The 22,039-nt window shown below is 34.4% G+C and overlaps 1 protein-coding gene across 4 annotated transcripts; it reads right to left on the bottom strand.

The window, feature by feature from the left end:
- Positions 1-9,192: 9,192 nt before the first annotated feature.
- Positions 9,193-20,040, bottom strand: LOC106873873 (polyadenylate-binding protein 2). 4 transcript variants are annotated; one of them, XR_016237658.1, is made up of 9 exons: positions 19,769-20,040; positions 17,241-17,346; positions 15,928-15,992; positions 15,295-15,401; positions 14,500-14,587; positions 13,465-13,777; positions 12,366-12,505; positions 11,299-11,415; positions 9,193-10,541 (listed from the first exon to the last, which is right to left on the bottom strand). XR_016237658.1 is itself a non-coding variant. In XM_014921390.3 (7 exons), exons 1-7 carry the CDS (start codon positions 19,868-19,870, stop codon positions 10,505-10,507), a joined length of 645 nt encoding a protein of 214 aa, XP_014776876.1. In that variant the 5' UTR covers positions 19,871-20,040; the 3' UTR covers positions 9,193-10,504. The 4 variants fall into 4 exon arrangements, 1 of the variants encoding a protein (XP_014776876.1); XR_001409933.3 differs by lacking the exon at positions 13,465-13,777; XR_008266309.2 differs by lacking the exon at positions 11,299-11,415 and having other exon boundaries at positions 10,413-10,541.
- Positions 20,041-22,039: the final 1,999 nt, after the last annotated feature.

The raw sequence follows: 22,039 nt of genomic DNA on the forward strand, positions 1-22,039 counted from the left end.
TGTGAGTGTTTGGTAATTCAGTGAGCTGGTGATGCATTTCATCAAGCAACTAAATCCTTACCACTGAAACTGACAGCTGTACTTCCTTATATGGAACTGTATGTATGTAGGTGTAGGCATGGATGTGTGGTAAAAGAGTTTGTTTCCCAACCACATGGTTTTGGGTTCAATCCCATTGTGTGGCACCTTGGGCATCTTCTACAATAACCTAAGAGACTTGTGAGTGGATTTGATAGATAGAAGCTGAAAAAAGCCTGTCATGTATGTGTGTTTGTGTCTCATTGTCTCAACATTTGATTGTTGTAAACGATTGTCATTCATTTCAATATTCTATGAAAACATATCTGGCCATGGGGAAATGTTACTTTGCTTGGAAACTAAGTGAGGCTTGATGACAGGAAGTGCATCCAGCCATAGAAAATGTGTCACAATATAATTCTGTCTGACCCATTCGAGCATAGAAAAAGCGGATGTTAAAACAATGAGTGTGTGTGTATATACCCAGTGACTGGCATATCAGTGTCATCATAAATTACCACAAAAGCAAAAGAGATATCTTAGAGTGAAACAACAACAGAGAGATCAAACTATTGGATCAGGTTATAAAGTCATGGAGAGAGTCTTAGCATAATTGATCGATGACAGAATAGACCTAGACGAGATGCAGTTTGACTTTGTGCCCAAAAGTGGTACCACATATACAGTCTTCCTAGTGAGGTAACTGCAGGAAAAAATACCTGGCTAAGAAATAAAACATTATTCCTGGCTTTTGTTGATTTTGTGAAAACGTTTGGTAGGGTACCACGATTAGTAATTTGATGGTCCCTAAGGAAACTAGTTGTAGATTAAGGGCTTGTGAGGGCTGTACAAGCTATGTATAAAGATGCAATAAGAGAGATAACAACTTTGATTTTGAATTTAACATGAAGGTGGAAGTTCATCAAAGCTCAGTCTTCAGTTCTTCCCTATTCAATTTAGTCCTTCATATCTGCACAGTGGAGTTTTTATAAATGACTCCCTTACATACTGATGATCTAGATCTCGTAGCTGAATCTACAGGAGAAATAAGAGACATTCCAGGTGTGTAAGCTAAACCTAGAGAATCAGGAGGTCTTTAGGCACTTTTAGCAAAGATAAAGATTTTAGTAAGCAGGAAAGAAGACAGGACCCTGGTACCTTTGTGGAAATGGCCTTGCTCAATATGCATAAAAGGTGTAAGTATAAAGTCCATATGCTATACCCAGTGTAAGCTATGGACACACTAGATATGTAGTGGAATCACAGGCAGACTAACAGGGAACATTCGTATGTGATAGATGCACTGGAGCAGTTCATACCATGAGCACGCCAGAAATATATTCTCTTAAATGCCTGGATGGCTCACTAGAAATAGTTGATTGCTTTTGTTTCTTAGACTTGATATAACATACCTGATAAGTACAATAATAATCAAGGGAAAAAACAAATGTCAAAAGTTTGTATGATGATTTGTTGTGTAAGAAAGGTGGCGCTTCTAATGAAAAATCTTTTCTGGGCTAGAAATGGTTGGTTTGAAAGATTTAAAGAAGCACTTGAATTTACAAAACATATAAATAACTGGTAAAGCTGCCAGTGCTGATATGGATGCTGCTACTGGTTATCCTGATGACAGTTGTGTATACATGTTTCTGCTTCAATGTGCGTCATCAGCACGGTTGTCCTACCCTTATCTCCAGCAGCCAAGGGAATTAGACATATACAAGAAGAGTAGAACATACTTATAGCCTTGGTACTTTGCATAAATGAAACAAAAATGAGCCAAAAGAAATAACTCTAAATGGGCCTGTAGCATGTATATGAACAACATAGACAAATACAGGTATATCACTACCTGTATTGTACCATACAACATAAGTTCTTGATGTTTTAAATAATTATCCATGCCACAATTACTAGCTGGCAATTGAGACCATATTTCATATGAGAAGGGGAGACAATTTCAAGAATCAACAATTCTCCAAAGTTGATATGCCATTAAAGAAAAATACTTCATATATCTAACAGTTAGCTCTTATATATTGGAGGCAACAAATTTGGTCTAAGTATCTCTGGCTCTGAGTTCACGTCATTGACAAGGCTCAAGAAAGCTAAAATGAATTTCATGTTCTTGCTAGCCATTGCCAGGAAGATTTTTTTGTCTCCCTTCGATATATGTTGTTTTTGACGCAGCACAGATTTTAATCTCAGAGGTAAACTGCAGAATCTTGCATGTCAGTGGTGTATATCCCTTAAGTATGATATTTGGATGGTGTGTATGTATACTCTATCTTTTTCTCTTTTACTTTATCAGTCATTTGACTGTGGCCATGCTGGAGCACCGTCTTTAGTCGAGCAAATCGACCCGAGGACTTACTCTTTGGAAGCCTAGTACTTATTCTATCGGTCTCTTTTGCCGAACCGCTAAGTTACGGGGACGTAAACACACCAGCATCGGTTGTCAAGGGATGTTGAGGAGACAAACACATATACACACACATACATATACATATATGACGGGCTTCTTTCAGTTTCCGTCTACCAAATCCTCTCACAAGGCTTTGGTTGGCCCAAGGCTATAATAGACAACACTTGCCCAAGGTGCCACGCAGTGGGACTGAACCCGGTACCATGTGGTTCGTAAGCAAGTTACTTACCACATACACATATATATATGTATATATATATATATATATATATATATATATATATATATATATATATATATGTACACACATACATACACACACACACACAGTTGGCCAGTAAACCAGCCCTGTAAATCTATATGACTCAGAAAGATGCATTGCCCCCTACTTTTTCATCATTCACCTCTACCCCCATCCCTAACCACTTGTCGCTCTCCTCCCTCAATCCTATGAACTTGTTCATCCATAACTGATCCCCTGTCTATATTCTCCTTTATACTTGCCTTCTTGTACCTTGTGAGTAATTTCTGACACTTCATCACTAACATCTTTATCTTCTTTCTCACTACTCAGACACACACTCACTCTTATATAATCCAAGCTAGCCATATATTACTTCCAAAGCAAAACACCTGTACCTGTCTGTTTATTATGCTTAAGCCTCTCAACACCTTTTATAAAACCAACTCCCTCTCTACTATAACCCCACTCAGTTGTAGGGACTTTGTCTATTGTTCTTTGTCCCCTAAGTTATTTTGCGACCTCACTAGTGCCAGTGTCACGAAAATAGCACCCAGAACACTTTCTGTAAAGTGATAGGCATTAGGAAAGGAATCCTGCCATAGAAACTATGTCAAAGCAGACACTGGAGTTCACTGCTGATTGACTGCCAGTTCACCTGGGTCCTTTCAAACCATTAAGTATGGAAGACAAATGTTAAATGATGGTGATAATGGAGGATGACAAAGATGATATGATATATGTCTGTGTGTGTGTGTGTGTGTGTACTATATGCTTCTTTTCAGTTTCTGTTTGCCTCGTCTATTCATGAGGATTTGCTCAACCTGGCCTTATTGTAGAAGGCACTTTCCTAAGGGGTTATGCTGTGGGATTAAATCCAAAATGACATTGTAAAGGGAACTTTTTAGAACATGGCCATGCCTATATACATATCTATATATGTATGTATGTGCAGCTTTTTTCTTGTCAGACCGTCCAACCCATGCCAGCATGGAAAGCGGACGTTAAATGATGATGTATGTATGTATGTGTGTATGTATTTATAGGACTTGAGTTTATCCATTTGTTTTATTGTTTGAAATAATGACTTGTAACTCTCATATATATACTTCATGGGTTTTGGCAGTTTATTTGTAACAATTCGTAGATGTTTTATATTTGAAATTTTCCAATTTGAACAAGTTTCCATCTATATAAAATATTAAAAAGAAAATGCATACGATAATCTTAAATTTGACATTTATTTATTTTCTGCTAAATTTGCTATCTGATTTTACTATTTAATAACATTTACTGATATTTACTATTTTTTTATCCCAAACCAAAACTGATAACGAAAGCTTGATAATGGTTTTTTAAAAATTTCATAAGAATTTGTGACTTGGTGAGAAATATGTGCCTCAAAGCTGAAAAACTATTGGTGTATTTTGTTAAGTAAAAAAAAAAATTGAAAATTTATTGAAAATATTGTAATTTTGCCACTTAAATTTGTAAATTATCAGAAGATATAATCTGGTTTTGTATTTTTCTGTAATTTTTGCTCTTTAATCTGCTTTTAATTCTCCTGATGTGTCCTTTTCTTTTTTATAACTATTAATACTTTACATGCATTTGTGTGGCAAGTGGGTATTGCATAAAAATAACATGTCTCTTGTTTAATGCTCACTACTAAGCTAGACATTAAATAAACTCTCTTCTCCAAAGTACCATGAAAAAAATTCTCTAGATATATGTATGGTAACAGAGAGAGAAAGAGAGAGAGAGAGCATTTCAGACTGAATCTATTCCATTTATTGATTAAATGCATTTAGACATATGTGGGATATTTGAGTGTCATGTTTGTTTTTATTGTGATGACAAATAAGATATTTCACTTTTTTTTTTTTTAATTTCTTCTTTCAAATTAAGATGTTGAATTTAAAAAAAAAATAACTGAAACAAACTTTTTACAGCAGAATTCATTGTTTTGTTTTAGATTTCTTTTTTTTTTCTTCTGAGGTGTGAGAATTTCAATTCTAAATATATTATGTCTTACAGTCATCTCTACACTCTCGGAGTGGTTGGCGTTAAGAAGGGCATCCAGCTGTAGAAACTCTGCCAAATCAGATTGGAGCCTGGTGTCGCCTCCTGATCCATCAGTCCTCAGTCAAATTGTCCAACCCATGCTAGCATGGAAAGCAGACGTTAAACGAGGATGAACTTTGATTGAGACACATAACTTATTTAGAATAAATATATAGGCGCAGGAGTGGCTGTGTGGTAAGTAGCTTGCTTACCAACCACATGGTTCCGGGTTCAGTCCCACTGCATGGCATCTTGGGCAAGTGTCTTCTACTATAGCCTCAGACCGACCAAAGCCTTGTGAGTGGATTTGGTAGACGGAAACTGAAAGAAGCCCGTCGTGTATATATGTATATATATGTGTGTGTGTTTGATATACACGTTTGTCCTCCCATGCTGGTGTTTACATCCCTGTAACTTAGCGGTTCAGCAAAAAGAGACCGATAGAATAAGTACTAGGCTTACAAAGAATAAGTCCTGGGGTTGGTTTGCTCGACTAAAGGCGGTGTTCCAGCATGGCCACAGTCAAATGACTGAAACAAGTAAAAGAGTAAAGAGCGTATCACTATCTTCAAGGAAATGAAATAACTTCAGGAAACCAGTCAGTTACCTGATCAGCTATCGAGTTGGTGGATACATAGACCAGATTGACTCTATTCTCTTCAGAAAATAGTATAGACAGATGTTTGTGTATGCAAAGTCCTTCCTAGGTGAAGAATGTACAAACCAACATAAGTTGGTGGCTAGTGACTTCAAACTTGGAGCTAGAAGGACTCAAGAGACACAAACCAGTCTGGAAAAGGATGATATAGAAGAGAAGTACTAGTTGAAGCATTTGACACAAAGTGGGGATGGGGGTGGAGACATACAAGATAGAGGAGAACTGGAAGATTCTTTGACACAACGTGCTGTGAATGACGGACCAAATATGTGACTACAAAGTTCCCAGCAGGCCAAGTGTGGCTTGTGAATGAAACTGTGAGCCATACAGTAAAAAAGACAGCTTGGAAAGACTGGAAAATGGAGGTACCAAAGAATTATATCAGAGAGCTAGAAAAGAAGCCAGGCTACCAGATGGAGAAGCAGAAAGATGTTTGCCAATTTTCTACCGTGTGAAGATCAGAAACATGGGGTGTTCCAGGTTGCAAGACAGTGTACCAGTTAGAATCGACATGTGGATGATAAGTGTGTATGGATGGATAAATTGTACATGTGCAATAAGCAGTTTTGAAAAGAAAGAGGCATGGAAGTATTATTATAAAGTGTGGAGTATGCATGGGAGAAAGTGGAACTTCCCAATATGGACTCGACAAAGAATTGTTGATCACTAAATGTGGATAGAACTTGTAGAAGAGTTTGACCCAAGAACACATGGGACAAAGTAGTGTAAGATTATCTAAAGATATTGAGCCTTACAGAAATGACAAGGGATCAGGTTGATCAGCTGTACTCAAAACTCGTATTACTGCTCAATAAATTACCATGTTCCTTAAATCGTCAGGGACAAAAACATTTCACTTGGACCTAGCAACTTCTACTGAGCGCATGTCACCATTCATGTAAAAAGCAATTAGGATTTCTTGCATACATACATATGCACACACATATATATATAAATTCTTATTTATTTGTTTCAGCCATTGGTCTGTGGTCATGTTGGGACACCACATTTAAGGGTCTAGTCCAGTGGTTCTTGGCCAGGGTCCGTATAAGATTTTGTTGCTAAAATTTGTGCAATAAATTGCTGTAATTTTTTTTATACAATTCCTAATAATATTTAATTATAAAAATACAGTAGGATTGTTTTATCAGATGTGATGGATGGGTTTTCTCAAGTAGTGAACCTCCAACCGTCTGTTTTCCTTGTCATCTCCTCTGTGAGAATCCGCTTTCACAACTGCGTCCTGGCAAACACCCACCTGAATTCGAATGTGTTACTGTTTCAGCACAAGATATACTTTTATGATTCCAGTGTTGTTGCTCTCCTTGTGGCTGATTCTCACCTGACTGGCAAGACCCCAGTACATGGCTTGTATGGATCCCACAAACCATTTTTCTGCTCCTAGCTTCTTTAGATACTGCCATATTATGGAGTGAGGGACTATTGAAAACTTTCTCTTGTTCAATGAATGCTTAGTACAATGGCTTGTCTTTAGCTGAATATTTCTCCTGCAGTTGTCTTCCTAAGAAGCTGGCACAATAAATGTCTAAAATAGTCTAATTTTGTTTCTAAAAAAATTGAGTTATAACTCTCATGACCTAGTCCTGCAATTTGCTATCTCTGTATTTACTTCTACCTAAGACATCTGCACTACCCTTGTAACAGCTAATGATGCTACATCAGTCACTGGGTATCACATCTTATACAACCTGATTAACTCTACAGGGGAACTAACTAGACCATATCCAACTCAGCCAGATATTTCAACCATCTTACTGGTGATTCCTTTTGGACTAGAGGCTTTCTGTCTTCATATCCTATACAACTTTATCTATCATAGTAAGGTTGTCAACTACGAAAGTTGGTCCCTCTGAATTTTTAAGTGTTTGCTAGGTCTTTGAGCTACTGTATGCTCCTTTTCCAGATTGGTTTGTCCCCCCCACCCCTGAGTTTTTCTGGCTCTAAGTCCAAAGTCACTAGTCTGTTAGATGTTTGTGAAGAATGCACAGTCTATCTTATTTCCTGGTTGGAATGCAGCCTGTGCACCCAAATGCCCAATCACAGACACAAGTATATATACACTGAGACAGAGCTAAAGAGAAAAGTGAAAGACATAAAAATTGATTTCATTATCAACATTTTCTGTTCAAATAACATCCAGCTTTATACTATAGTCTCATTTGTAGCTATACCTCAAATAATTCATGAACATATTTCCAAGTTAAGGAGTTTCATATTTTCTCCAAAAACATCCAACTGAAATACACTAACAAAACATTTGTCTATATCAAAGTTTCCAACCTAGACAATTCCTCCATTATTTCTTGTGCTCTATATTGAATAACCCTCGATATATTCTGCTTATTCTTCACTAAACTACAATGGAAAAACCTTCAGGCATAATTTTGGTTCTGTGTTCCCCACATAGTTCATGTACCTGAAATCTAAGCAGGTGAAACTGCATCTATTGTCATGATCTCATATAAATGTACAAGACCACTTTGCTGGAATTCAACAACATGCACACCCAAAACATGTCTTTCTGCAATGTCTATGAACTTTCTGAGCTTTTTAGATATGTACCACCTGGTCAGGTCTCTTTTGTGGAGCCAAGATTGTTGATTTCTGGGCATTTTGAGATGACAAACATGTTAAAAAAACAAATCATGGTATTTAGACAAGAATGCTGTATTCCTAGGGTTTCCTGAAAGAGATGAGAGACCAGCTGGAACACCATTATTTTCTTTTATCAAGTAATCCATCAGACTTTAACTGAGATTAGTTTTAACCCAATGCCTGCAATTGCAGACCTTGCATATTAACTGCATATCAGGTTGTCAACTGATAGGCTTAAATTGTGTAATACACACACACATATATATAAGGAAGTGCTGAAAAGTTCATGGCTTTAAAGGCCTGATTGGAAGCCCAACACTCCAAGTTCTTTTACAGGGCTTGGGGAAAACTGAAGCACTGCTGCAATAAGTATGTGAATCTGAAAGGCGAATAAGTTGAATAAAAGCATAATTAACTGATCCTCCTGTATTTTCATTAACGCAAAGCCAGGAACTTTTCAGCACCTCCTTATGTGTGTGTATATATGAGAGAGAGAAGAGCTATCCAATTCATTTTTGGCAGAAAATCAGATTGCTGTCATTTAAATATTTTTCTTGCTTGGTTGCAAATTTGAGAAGATAAAAATCACAAATATTTATCCTTCTGTTACAAAACTATTTAATAGCCAAGTATTTTTCTCACATGACAGAATTAAAGCAATAGATTTGATCAGAATTGCAACACACAATTGTTTAATTTTTCAAATTTGACCATCTCAAGAAAACAGGGCCCTTTAATTCAATGAAGTTGAAATTTCATCAATATCTAAAAACAAACTTGTAGGTTTCAATTCCCATCATATTGACAAGCAGTAGCTCTAATAGACCTACAGAGTAACTTTGTCAGAGACAGACACCTCGTTGAAACACCAGCACTGTCCACACAGGGAGATAATGGCGGATACACCATTGGATCAAATAAGAGATACAATATGATGAACTGGAGGGGTATGATAGACAGACAAGCACAGGTGTCTTACTAAAGAGAAGTCACACAACTACTCATTACATAAGGGATGGAGGTGTATCTGGAAAGATAATATCACGGCGGTACCAGAGCAAACCCTCAAGGAGCTATTTGTAGAAACTGTTTAAATCTAGTTTCCAAGTCAGTTGCAAAATGTATACATAGAAGTAAATTATTTGTTGAAAACAAAACAACATGCCTATATGCATTTTAAAATTTTTATTCAAATTTATACATAAATAGAAACATTTTTACCTACATTTCCTCTGCACCTGGCCATGAGGACTGAAAATGATGGCATACAGTCACTAACATCCATATCAATTGTTCTTCACAAGAGAAATAACACAACTTGCATACTATGAATATTGCTTCTAGTTAAATGAAATCAAGAGCCAAGCTTGTACTTAAAATTTAAGCAGTAAATACCAAATTGATAAGATATAAAGTAGAGTGCCAGTAATTTGAAGTGGAGACATTTTAGAAGAAAGTGAACCAAACGGCTAAACTAAACCATTAACAAAGAAGAAACAGCGGGAGAGGTTAAAAAGAAACCCAAGACTTGTGGAAAACACAGTTTAGATCCTAAGTCAGATAAATTTTAACATTTATAGTGAGAAAAAAAGCTCATGATTTAAGACATTTCGTTTTCTTTTTTTGAATATATTTTTTTGTGAAAAGACAAAAAAATTCATGAATACCTTAATAGCAACTTAGAAAGACATACTTGCTCAAACAAGTTGACTGCACTTTGACTCTTGCAAATTAGCACAACATGACTTTTTTTTTTTTTTTTTTGCTTTTTAAAACTATTCTTCCCAAATCACTTAAATATAATGAAAAACAGTGGAACAGGACTGGCCTAAGCAACTGAAACAAAAGGTTTTCTGTTAATCAACCAGTCAGTTGAACCTAAGTAATAAACAAGAACTGTTATAGTAGCAGAGATAGAAGAAATCACTTGACTGAAAACTGCACATGAAGGAAAATTCCAGCTAATAATTTAAATATATAATTAAGACAATTTAAACTTAACTGGTAGTAATTAATGAATGTATGTTTTTGTGTTACCATGAATGTGTGTTTGTGTGTGTGTGTGTATGTACATATATAAATAAATACACTCATATACATACACAACAAAAAGTAAGCTAGTGCAAAATCTGTTCAAACATACTGTTTGACTTCAACAAAACTCAAAAATTATAAGAACTGACTCAGCTGAAAGAGCATAAAATATTTTCCCCAGTAGAAAAAAAAACTATTTCATTAATCAAGATACAAACTCCAGACACTTCCATGACAAGCACTCACACACTGACCTAGAGTTATCCAAATGGGAGGAAAAATTCTAAAAATTCTGCAAAAATATAAAATAGGCCAGCTGAGTTGAGGGATCAACTAGTTGCCTGTTAGGAGATGGAAAAAAAAAAAAAAATTAAAAAGCGTGGCAGATGAAATGTAATCTCCTTGAAATTTTCTTTAATACAATGGAAATCCTCCAAGTAAAGAGTGCTCAGTAAGGCTGGTACCAAAGCGACCTCCGGAAGCGACTGAAATTAAAAAATAAGAAAAGGAAAAAAAAAAAAGTATCATATATGGATACTCACAAATATGAATTCATACAGGTTACCTGTATATTACACAAACACATATTTTACACACACACACACACATATATATATATATATATATATATATATATATATATATATAAATAAATAAATAAATACACACATACACACAGGGTGTCCCAGAATTAACTATTTCAGTGAAATTAGACAATTTTTTAAAAATTCACTTTTAATTATGTTCATCATCTTTGATATATGTTAAAAGTGTAAAAATTTATAATTTTCCTTTTTTCTCTTTTGATAATTTTATTTTCATTTTTGATGGATCCCACTTATCTGCAGAGTTGTTTTTCCAATTTGGTTGCAACCATTTTCTCCAACTCCATCCCCAGGATGGAGCAATAAGTTTGGCTGAACCTAAAGAATGCATTCAATTAGCAGTGCAGGAGGTAACTCCTGAAATGCTTCAAAATGTGGTTCATAACACTAAAGGATAGATTTGAAATTTGCATGGATACAGAGCACATGTTGAAAATTTTCAATACAGTTTTGACATAAGATTTATAAATCCATTTGTTTTGGTATCACAATGATTTAATAAACATAAAATTGTCAGTTTTTTTTTTTTTTAATTGCCTATTTCATTGAAATAGACAGTTAAATTCTGAGAGACCCTGTACATGTATAAACATTTTTCACATATATTCACATCAGCACAATTCACAAAGTCATTCACCTGGATGCTGTGGGTGCCTTGGAAACAAAATGACAGTTGCCATAAACTGTGGAGATTCACATGGTACAATCCTGCCTGAAGCTTCACTTTGAAAGATGGTGTATGTATAATCTTTATCTGAAGAAGACCCAAACAACAAAGTGTCAATAGCAATCTCAAAAATATTAAAAATTTTAATTATTGATTGAAATGTCACATCTGGTTATGATTGACTTATTATTTAAATGCCAAATTTAAGCACACGAAAAAATTAAGGCAATGAAACAGCAGGAAAAAAAAAATATATAAGTAATAATAATTTAGGCGCGAAATGAATATTTTTGAAGAGCTTTCCTCTTGACAATGTTGTTTGGGTCTTAATTTGAACTTGAAATCATTGTTGTTCCAGCTTAAAGGAACTAAAGATATATGCTATCAGTCTATAGAGAGCCAAGTAGAATACTCACTATTACAGTAAACTTTAGCAATCCATGTAAATAAGAGAACAAAAGATTTCAAGTCCAAATGCTGTTAACCATCTGCTAACAAATTAACTTGGCAGTTTACTTCAGAGCAACGGAGGCCCGTAATCATATTTGAGCACCAAAAGCAGTTTGGAAATATACAAATATTTTAGAAATAAATTAAGAGTATCTTTGTTACAGAGAAGAAAAAATATATATTTAAAATCGCCAAAAATTATTCAAAAATTTCCAATAGTGACTGCAGCCTTAATCAGTTATTAAAGTTAGGATTATACACACTATATAATCCAAAATTAAACTGTTTTTAAATACAATTATAAACTTTTATAATAATAAAAAATAGTTTCACATACAATTTTAAGATACTCTTAAGACAGGAAATGAACTGTCAATATACATATTCATATGGTTGTTTATTAGCACTGATAAACTGTATATGCATATGTATATTTTTGTGTGAATATATATGAAGTGTATGTAAATATGAGTGTCTGTGTGTGTATACAGTCAGTGATAATGCAATGATGAAACAAAAAGCAAATCATACTTGCCTTGGACAGTTGAAAAATAAAGCACACATAACAAAAAATATATTACACTGACCTGTATCTAGGTCTAGATCTTGGTGCATAAGGATAATATCCAGATCCCATGCCACCTCTGAAATAACTCCCTCGTCGGGAACGCCCTCTGCCACGGTTTGTAGTGCTGATACCAGGCCTATTAGTTCTCTTAGCCATTACCTTTTTGACAAAGTAGATAAAAAAAAAAACAAGAAAAAAATTGAAATGTTCTTGTAGTTTCTTTATGAATAAGAATGTAAAGGAGTCCAGGACTGCTAAAATGGCCAAAACCATATTTTGCAAAATAAAAAAAAAAAGGAGAAAAATGAAAAAGTTACCAATAATGATAAATGCCTTACTGAAGGAATTTATAAAAAAAAGTAAAGAAAAAAAAAATTAAAAAGTTACCGATAATGATAGATATCTTAATGAAGAAACTTAGAAAAAAAAGAAAAAAATGAAAAGGAAAAAAAGAAGAGAAAATGAAAGAAAAAAGAGCAGGGATGGGTGTAAAAAGAAAAAAATATAACTGAATCGACTTGGGTTAGTCAACATTTTTTTTAGGGTCCTACTACTCACCTGTACTCTGAAAGAAAAAAAATTCTTATAGAACAATGAGAAAAAATGCATTAAAAAAAATTTCATCACACTTTTTTTCTTTACCTTTTTTCTTTCCTCTTGCTATTTTTTCAATATTTTCTGGAAGAATTTTTTTATGCCTTTAAGTATTGAATATATATATAAATATATATACTGTTCATCCATCAGAAAAAAAAGCTGCCATTTGGAATAAATTATTATTTATCTTAACTTGCTAAGCACTGAATAATAATCTAAATAAGCCTTGATTTTTTTTCTCTTTTCTTTTTACTTTTTTTTTTTCTAGGTATTTCGTCTTATAATGTTTTTAATTAAAAGCATAGCAAAATATGTGGGATAGCTTCTGCATCCTAAGTCTTCTAGTACATCTAAACTGACTGATGGAATTTCTGGAAATGGAAGTAGCAGCCATTGATGCTCAAGACACAAAACGTTAGTGCCACCTGAGCTTAGATCAATATCAAACACACTGCCAGAATTACAAGAGGCCATGTCTGTAGAGTAGTTACAACTGGGGTTATGTTAAAACTAAGGCTTACCTTCAACGTGTGGCACTTCTGCGGCAGACATCCAACACCAATTCCACAATTTTACACAAGTAGCTGGTATTAGAAAACGCCCCATTTTCATTTCGCCATAATAATTTTTTTTCCAGAAATTTTTTAAGATTTTTTGCTTTTTTTCATTTTTTTCTAACTTTTTTCTAGCTTTTTTTTTGTATCTTAATTTTTTTAGCAAATTTTTTTTCCTGCTTTTTTAAATTTTTTTTTCAAGTTAATTTCTTATGTTGGAGCAATCTCATGATACCAGTATTTCTCCTCTTGAAATGCAAAGCCTCATCTGCAAGCCAACCTGTTCTAAACAAAATGGCCGAAAGATCAAATACTGACAGGAAAGCTTACAAAAATACAAAATGTATATATCTTTTTTTCTCTTCTTTCTTTTTAGGATCTGTCGGCACCTCAGTGTATACATACTAACATGATGGGATGATCATGTATGTAAAGAGGCATACAGTGCAGAGTTAGAGATAAAATAGAACACAAGATCTTGGAATGTAATAGAATTTCAAAAACAGCATATTTAAGCATTGATGTTACAATTCACTACAAAAATGACAAAAAAAAAAAGAAAAGAAAAGAAAAAGTTCAGTTAGAACTCTGAGCATCCAATATAAATTAGACGCTATTGCAGGTAACTCGATAGCTGACAACTTAATTATATAATCGTTCATTTTTTAAGTGCAATGTAAATCATGGTTAAATAGCCAAGCAATACTTCCAAGATCTCTGTTTGTTAATTACATACACAATGTCCAATCTATCTAGCCTTAAAGATAAGGCACCATTCTTCAATATCTTTTCTTTGGTATGTATTTTTTTAAGTAAACTTTTTCCCCAACCTTATGGTGGGTGACTCCCGCTACATTAAAAGGAAAATTTAATATCTCAACTAGTAACAGCTATATTAGAAACTAGAATGGAGTTATTGTTGTGTGTGAAAGGTTTTAACCCCCAACCTCCTTTTATTTCACTGGTTTAAGTGAAGTCAATGCAATGATGCAGTTTACTTACCTTGATTTGTCTTGCTCGAAAGAGGGACTCATCTAAAGCCATAGCAGTTCCTACTGAGTCTTTATCAGCAAATTCCACATATGCAAACCTAAAATTTACAAAGACTCAAATCACGAACAACACACCAAGAAAGTATATTAAAAAAAAAAACACTTTTTAATAAGTGAATATCTATGTCCTGGTTTTCAATTTCACTTATTTCCAATAATAGAAAGAATACCAATGGGAACAACAAAAATGGTTTTCCCCACTCTCATCACCTAACGTCCACTTTTCCAATGCATTCATGGGACAGATGGAATTATCTGAAGTAGATTTTTTACAGCCACACACCCTTCCTGTTTCCAAAAAAGGTAGTATTTTCCCATAGCCAGAAAGGTTTCCAGATAATTGAAAACAACCTCGAATTTTTGACAATTTAGAACCATTATGTGAAGGGCACAAATACACATATATAGACAACTATATATATATATATACGACAAGCTTCTTTCAGTTTCCATCTACCAATTGCACTCACAAAGTTTCCATTGGCCTGGAGCTGAAGTAGCAGACACTTGCCCAAAGTGTCACATAATGGGACTGAACCCAAGACCACATGGTTGGGGAGCAACCACACAGCCATGCCTACTCCCTAGTGGGATATAACTGTAGAATTCTCCATCCAAACAAGCTTCACACAAGACATCAACCACTATTTTAGTATTGTTTATTGGCCGTTTTTTCTAATTTACTAATGGAATATATATATTGACTGGACATCACAATTCCATAGAAATAAAAACCAATACTTACCCTTTTGGGTGTCCACTGTATTTGTCACACAAGATAGTTACTCTGTTAACTGAACCACAACCATGAAAATGTTGTTCTAGTTCTTCAGCAGTGGCACCATAATCAACCTTTAAATAATAATAATAATAACAACAACAACAACTCCAAAGTGCAGAATATTAAGCAAGTTGATATGGAGGACTAAATCAATTAATAAATTATCACTATTAATCTGGTATAGAAAACTGAGATGGCATTTAATAAAAATAACCATTTGTGTGTACCATACACACTACTGATAGACCAGTCGCAGCAGTATTTGTCACAGTGGTAGAACCTGTTAAGGTTCTTGTGTTAAAAACAAGGCAGAGAGTGGTGCAAATGTTCCAGCCACATCTGGCATTCGCAATGGTTGCTGCCAGGACAAACTTTTATCTCTCTGAAATTGTGATTTTAACACAGCAGGACTATAAGAGTAAATACTGCAGTAACTGGTCTATCGACAGTGTGTATACAAGTATGATAATCATTATTATTAAATAATAACTTCTTATATAAGTACAAAGTCAAGATTGTTGGAGAACAGTCAATTAGATCCAATTCCCAGTACTTGTACTAATAAATACTATTATATATATATCAAGATTTACTTACATTACCAACAAATATAGATCGCTGGTCAGCTTCCATTTTCTCTTCAAACGTAGGAAAATTTGGTGCTAAAATAAAATACATTGATCTTAATATAATCAATTTATAATAGTCATGTACAATTAATGGATTAAAAGTTGAAAGTACATAAAAAAGATTTTGATTAGATGGACTCTAGCCACTGCAAACATATTTGGGTAAAGTCTCATATAACAGACATCATGCCAACAGAACTGCTTTTGCTGTAGTCATCACTAGAATCTACAGATATTCATGGAAAACAACTAAAATATTATGGGAGACAAATGAATGTTTAACATTTAATTAATGCAGGGGTCATTAAAAAAAGCTAATGCAACAAGTGGGGAAAAATGTATAGCATTCATGTTTAGATCTTCTCAGTATATGCTACACCATACTTAGAGACATAAAATATTTTGGCAGAAGTAAAGAATACATACACCACCTGTTTTCAGCAGAACAAAAACCCTAACCCCAAACACCAGGTATGCATATTCTTTACTTTTGCCAACAGTTTACATGAGTAGACACCGAATTTAAGCAGATTTTAAGAAAGAAAGAAAAACAAAATGCAGCAAGTTCAATGGAGTCTATCCTTTGCTGATGTCTAAGACTAAACAAATGTTAGGGAGTTGTTTTCTGCACTTCCACCGTACAGTTTTTCTTCTATCAGCTACAGTAATTTTTAATGAACTTTTTAATGCTCACTGCTTTGAACTTTTAGAATCTACAAATAACTATGTGTTAAGGCATTTACTTTCCAACCACTTTTGGGTTGAGTCTCACAGCATGGCTCCTTGGGCAAGTATCTTCCTCTAAAGCTCTAGGTTGACCAAAGCCTTATTGAGTGCATCTGGCAGATGGAAACTTGAAGAAACCATTGCGTGCCTGTGTTTGTCTGCTGTTGTTTCCTTGCCTGTCATTGCACAATGGTTGTAGACAAGTGTTACTATTTTGCAATCATCCCTCCCATCTTCCATGAAAAATTGTCCGATGGTGTGGAAACACTAACTTTTGCAGAAACAAGTGAGAATTGGCGACAGGAAAGGTATCTGGCCATAGAAAATCCACCTGACCAAGGCAAATATGGAAAAGTATACGAAAGAGACAATATTTAGCACGATCTTCGGATACAATGGATTGAACACCTGGAACATGTTTGATAATAATAGGGTTGTATTGAGTTAAGAAACAAGAACAAACTATTCTCTAAAATTATTTTATTTATTCCATTACAGTGCCAATGAAAAAAATACTTTGTTGTAGAACTCAATGCCACAAAAACTCTCACTTACTTGCAGCACTAATATTCATCTGTTTTTCTACCTCACTCTGCAACTCTTTTAATTTTTCTGCTTCTTCCTCCATCTCTCTTACTCTGGCTTTAATAGCTTCTAATTCCTGTTGAAGAAATTCCAAGAACAATACAAATATGAAAATTTCACGTTTTAACAAAGACAGCGCGGAACAAAGAACAAAATATTGTTATATACGAAAAAAGTACGTTTGATTCAGACAGTTTTCTCCGGAATACACAGTATAAAAGCGAACGTGATGTTCTAAACTCGAAAAAAGTAAATAATTCCTAATCAAGAGGGTTTTTTTGACCGTAATTAAGGGATTTGGAAAAGTTTAATTATAAATTAAATACAAATTGTCTGCTCGATCAGAAACGGTAAAATTTTATCAAACAAAATAAAATATAACGAAATTGTTTGTAGTAACGTTTAATCACAGAAAGTATAATATATTTATTAATATGTCGAGTTGGGCTAAAACACCTATTTAAAGCAACGAGTACTTGAGACACGTAAATATATAAAACCACGTGTGCCACAACATAAGTAAAACGACCGCAATTTCTTTTATCTCTATTGAAGTTTAATTCTTGCAAACTTTAAATGGTTGCAATTACTCTTTTCCACACGAAAGGAAGATGCTGATTAAACTATCCAGAAGGGAAAATATCAAAATTCCCGAACCATAGGGGAAATCCAATTATGATTAAAATAACCGCTGTCTATTGATTGACTGCAGAGGTGGATGCGTTAGTATGCTTGATGAAATGTAGCAACGTACACATTTGAAATGAACAACTTCACCTATATATATGTAAGGTTTAGGAGGGTATTGGATTTAACCAAACCGAAAGATACAGGTAATACCGAGTAAGTGCTGTATACCGGCTAGTTTCTATCCATAAAATATATTTCTAACTTTGCCATTGTTCTCTTTATCCTTTTCTCTATTTATACACACACACACATATTGCAAGTAATCTCAAAATATTAGACATTTTGTAGTGATTATCTTGTATGTCATAAAAACTTTTGTGAATACAAGAATTTATAATGCTAAAAAAATTTCCTAACACCTTCACATTATTCCAACATTGAATCGTTTGCAGGAATAACAAAACGATTTTTTTTTAAAGAATGGATATTGAAGTCTTTCAAATCGATCGTTCGTACACGTGTATATGAGGGAGGCAGAGGAGAGAAGAACGGTTCTAAATCGATATTCAATTATGTAACAATTTCTGGTTATAATTATTTACTAGCAACCCAATTTTATCCCCACAAACAAGAAACGGAAAGATACGGTCGTCAATTCCAAAAATAGCTTTTCTTTTTTATTATTACACTATCGGCAAAATAGCAGCAGCAATAGAAAATAAATAGGGCTGTGAACATAGAAGTGACCTTTTTTATATATATATATATATTTTAAATAGGTAAGACAGCTGATAGAATTTAATCAAGATTCTCCAACCCGGGAAGCGTTCTCCATTCGCCAGTTTCCTTTGGAATCAAGCGCCAGCTTCTTCAGTAAAAGATGTCATATATCCTTCCTTGCACTAGACTGATATACCAATATATATATATTAGATTGATATACCAATATAATTTTTACATATATATATATATTACATCACGACAAAAGAATAAAATAAAAAACAATTTTCTAAAATTTTATTATTTCTTTAAAGAGAGTCGAAAGAAATTTCATCTATTATTTAAATTTTGCTTTATTTTATTATCCCCAAAGAGGAAAAAAGCATCTAGTTTTGAGCTACAAAATAGAAGCGGGAGTGTAGAAAAGAAACAAACGAATTAAAAGAAAGACATTCTTGAAATGGTATTTAAAGAAACGTGGGCGAATTTCTGAAACTACAGCGGAGACGACGGACGGGTAGGTGTGAGGGGAGAAAAGCTTTTCTTTCTACCTTAAAAGATTTTACAAAACCTTCACACACATTTAATAAACAGCATGACGAACAACCTGCTACCTGAAATAGTATAGGTTCTTCATTATTAAGCATCATAGGTTTCGGTTTTATTTCTGTCTACATGGCAAATCAGATTTTTTTGTTTGATTTTTAAGGAGGAAAAAAAAGAAAAAAAATATCTAACAGTAGGTGATGTCATGATAAAGAAAACCAAACTCCTGAGAAAAAACTAATCAAAGCGCTCTCATCAGTTGCTCCGCCATTTTCAGTGTCCATGCGTTAAGATTAAAAACGTTTATCTTTTTATAAATGTATATACACGTATGTATATATATGTACATATATAATAGGTCGAAATGTATAATTCTTTGTGAAATAGACAAAACTGCTGAATGGAAATAAATCGCAAAATGTTGCAAATATCAAAAGCAACATTCAAAATTCCTTAGTCTGCTCCTAGAAATATTAACAAAACAATGGCAAAGGTTCATTCCACCGCTAATAAGAAAAGGGATCTAACAAAAAAATCTATAACTATCTATCTAAAGATATATATATTATAGCACTTCATGTGTGAGAGAATTAGTCACTTACAGGATCTTCAACCGATTCATCATTTCCCGTAACTCCTATAGCATCTACCGACGAGTCCATGTTAAAACTTTCTTGTTCGCCGTTTTCAGTATCTGCCATCATTACGAGAACAAAATTATGTAAAGTGCAAACTACTCGATTTGCGCTATCTAAAGAAGACAAATTCACCTAACTAAACAATGCATTTACCACAAGATGTTATCAGATGAATACACTTGTGCTCCTCTTACTACAAAAACGCAGATATTTAAACGAACAAAGATGGCTGTATTGCATGTAATAAACACACTTGGATGGAATTTTGGATGGGATCACGTGAACGCTGGAAACGAGGCTAGATTTTTCGCATGCGTGCGCACTTGTCACTAACATATTCTTTTTCTAGCCGCCTGCGCACGTTGGCGATACGGTGTTCCCCCTACGTGGGTGGTTCTGTAACGGGAGATCGAAACTGAATTATTCGGTTGTACGGCAATATTACGATTAATTCTTATTATACTGTGTGTGTATATATATATATATATATATATCATTTTGTCTACAATGTCCTGTACCCAGATATGCATCTATATATACAGGTAGATGTAAGTATGTACATACATGTACGTATATATGCATATACTCATTTATTATTTGTATACATATAGATGCCTGACAAAGTAGGTTCGTTCGACTAAACTTTAATTTGCATGGAGCAAATTAGAATTCAAAACACGTGTTTGTGTATTATATAATGGTAATAATAATGATGATGATGATAATGAATGGAACATGGCCAGTAATTTCAGGAGAGGGGATAAGTCGATTACATCGACCCTAGTACTCAACCGATACCTATTTTATCGGCCCCGAAAAGATGAAAGACAAAGTCGACCCGAGGAGCCTTTTGAGCTCAACACGCAGACAGACGAAATGCTGCTAAGCATTTTGTCTGGCGTGGTTCTCCAACCCTGGAAGCGTTCTCCATATAATAATAATAATAATCTAATAAGATTCTACCATATAATAATCAAAAAGGAAAAGAACATAGGCATTCCTTTATTTCAAATGTTTAACGAAATTGACACAGCAATCGAAACCCGAAAAGCTTAATATGTTGTGTAAAACCCCTCACCGTTGATTTTGTTTCCTCATAAATGTTTAAATGGATATTTAAAAAAAAAAATTTCTACAGATACTTTTCAGGTGGTGTAGATTACGATTATATCGGAATTTAATAAAAAATCAAAATGTAGGGTACGCACAAGTACAGGGGACATTTGGAAATTGTAACGTTTCTGTGTGCGTGTGCGCACGGCTACCAATTTTATTTTATTTTACTTTTTCTTTAAATTCATTAAATTTCGATATTATTGTAATCTGTATCATTTGAGTGCTAACTGTAGAAATTTTCATTCAAAAATAACCATTTTCTTGAGAGTTATGAGATAATAAATGTTGGAGCACATATGTGTAGATAACCCCCCCCCCCCACACACACACACATTATTTTTATGCTCATCTATAATAAAAACACCCTTATCTTCTCTTCTAAGCAAACACAAATGCACAAAGGCATATTGACTAATTCTCAGGAAGACCTTGAGAGGACAAGACATTGAAGAGGTCACGAATAGCGACAATAGGACTTCAGCAAACAAACAACCAATTGATTGCTTAACCGGCACATTAAGCAAAGGATCGATTAGTTAGCTGGTTGGTTATTTAACCAAATAACTAACAATAAAGAAGTGATATTGAACCAGTGTTTGTATTGTTATTACTGGATAATGACCCTCCCCAAGACATGACATAATAAAAAATCATTTTATCTTGTAGTTGCTAAGCATGCTTCTTAACCACACAGTCAGACTTCAGAATTAGGGGTTGTACAGGACAAATTTATTATTCTTAAACAAGAATATTACTGACAGTGACTTCGAAGTTTCAGCCAGCTAAGCAATCATTGGACTGTAGTCCAATGATGGCTTAGTCAAAACTTCAAAGTCACTGCCAACAACATTCTTGTTAAAGAATTTTATATATCATAAACATCATCATTTAACGCCCATTTTCCATGCTGGCATGGGTTGGACGGTTTGACCAGGGCTGGTAAGCTGAAGGCTGCACCAAACCCCAGACTGATTTGGCATGGTTTCTACAGCTGGATGCCCTTCTTAATGCCAATCACTCCAAGAGTGTAACGGGTGTTTTTACCTGCCACCAGCAAGGGTGCCAGTTGTGTGACCCCAGTATCTGCTACGACTACAATTTCACTTGGCTTGAGGTGTC

Source organism: Octopus bimaculoides, chromosome 20 (assembly GCF_046866305.1).
Source record: "Octopus bimaculoides isolate indiv1 chromosome 20, ASM4686630v1, whole genome shotgun sequence".
Taxonomy (NCBI): domain Eukaryota; kingdom Metazoa; phylum Mollusca; class Cephalopoda; order Octopoda; family Octopodidae; genus Octopus; species Octopus bimaculoides.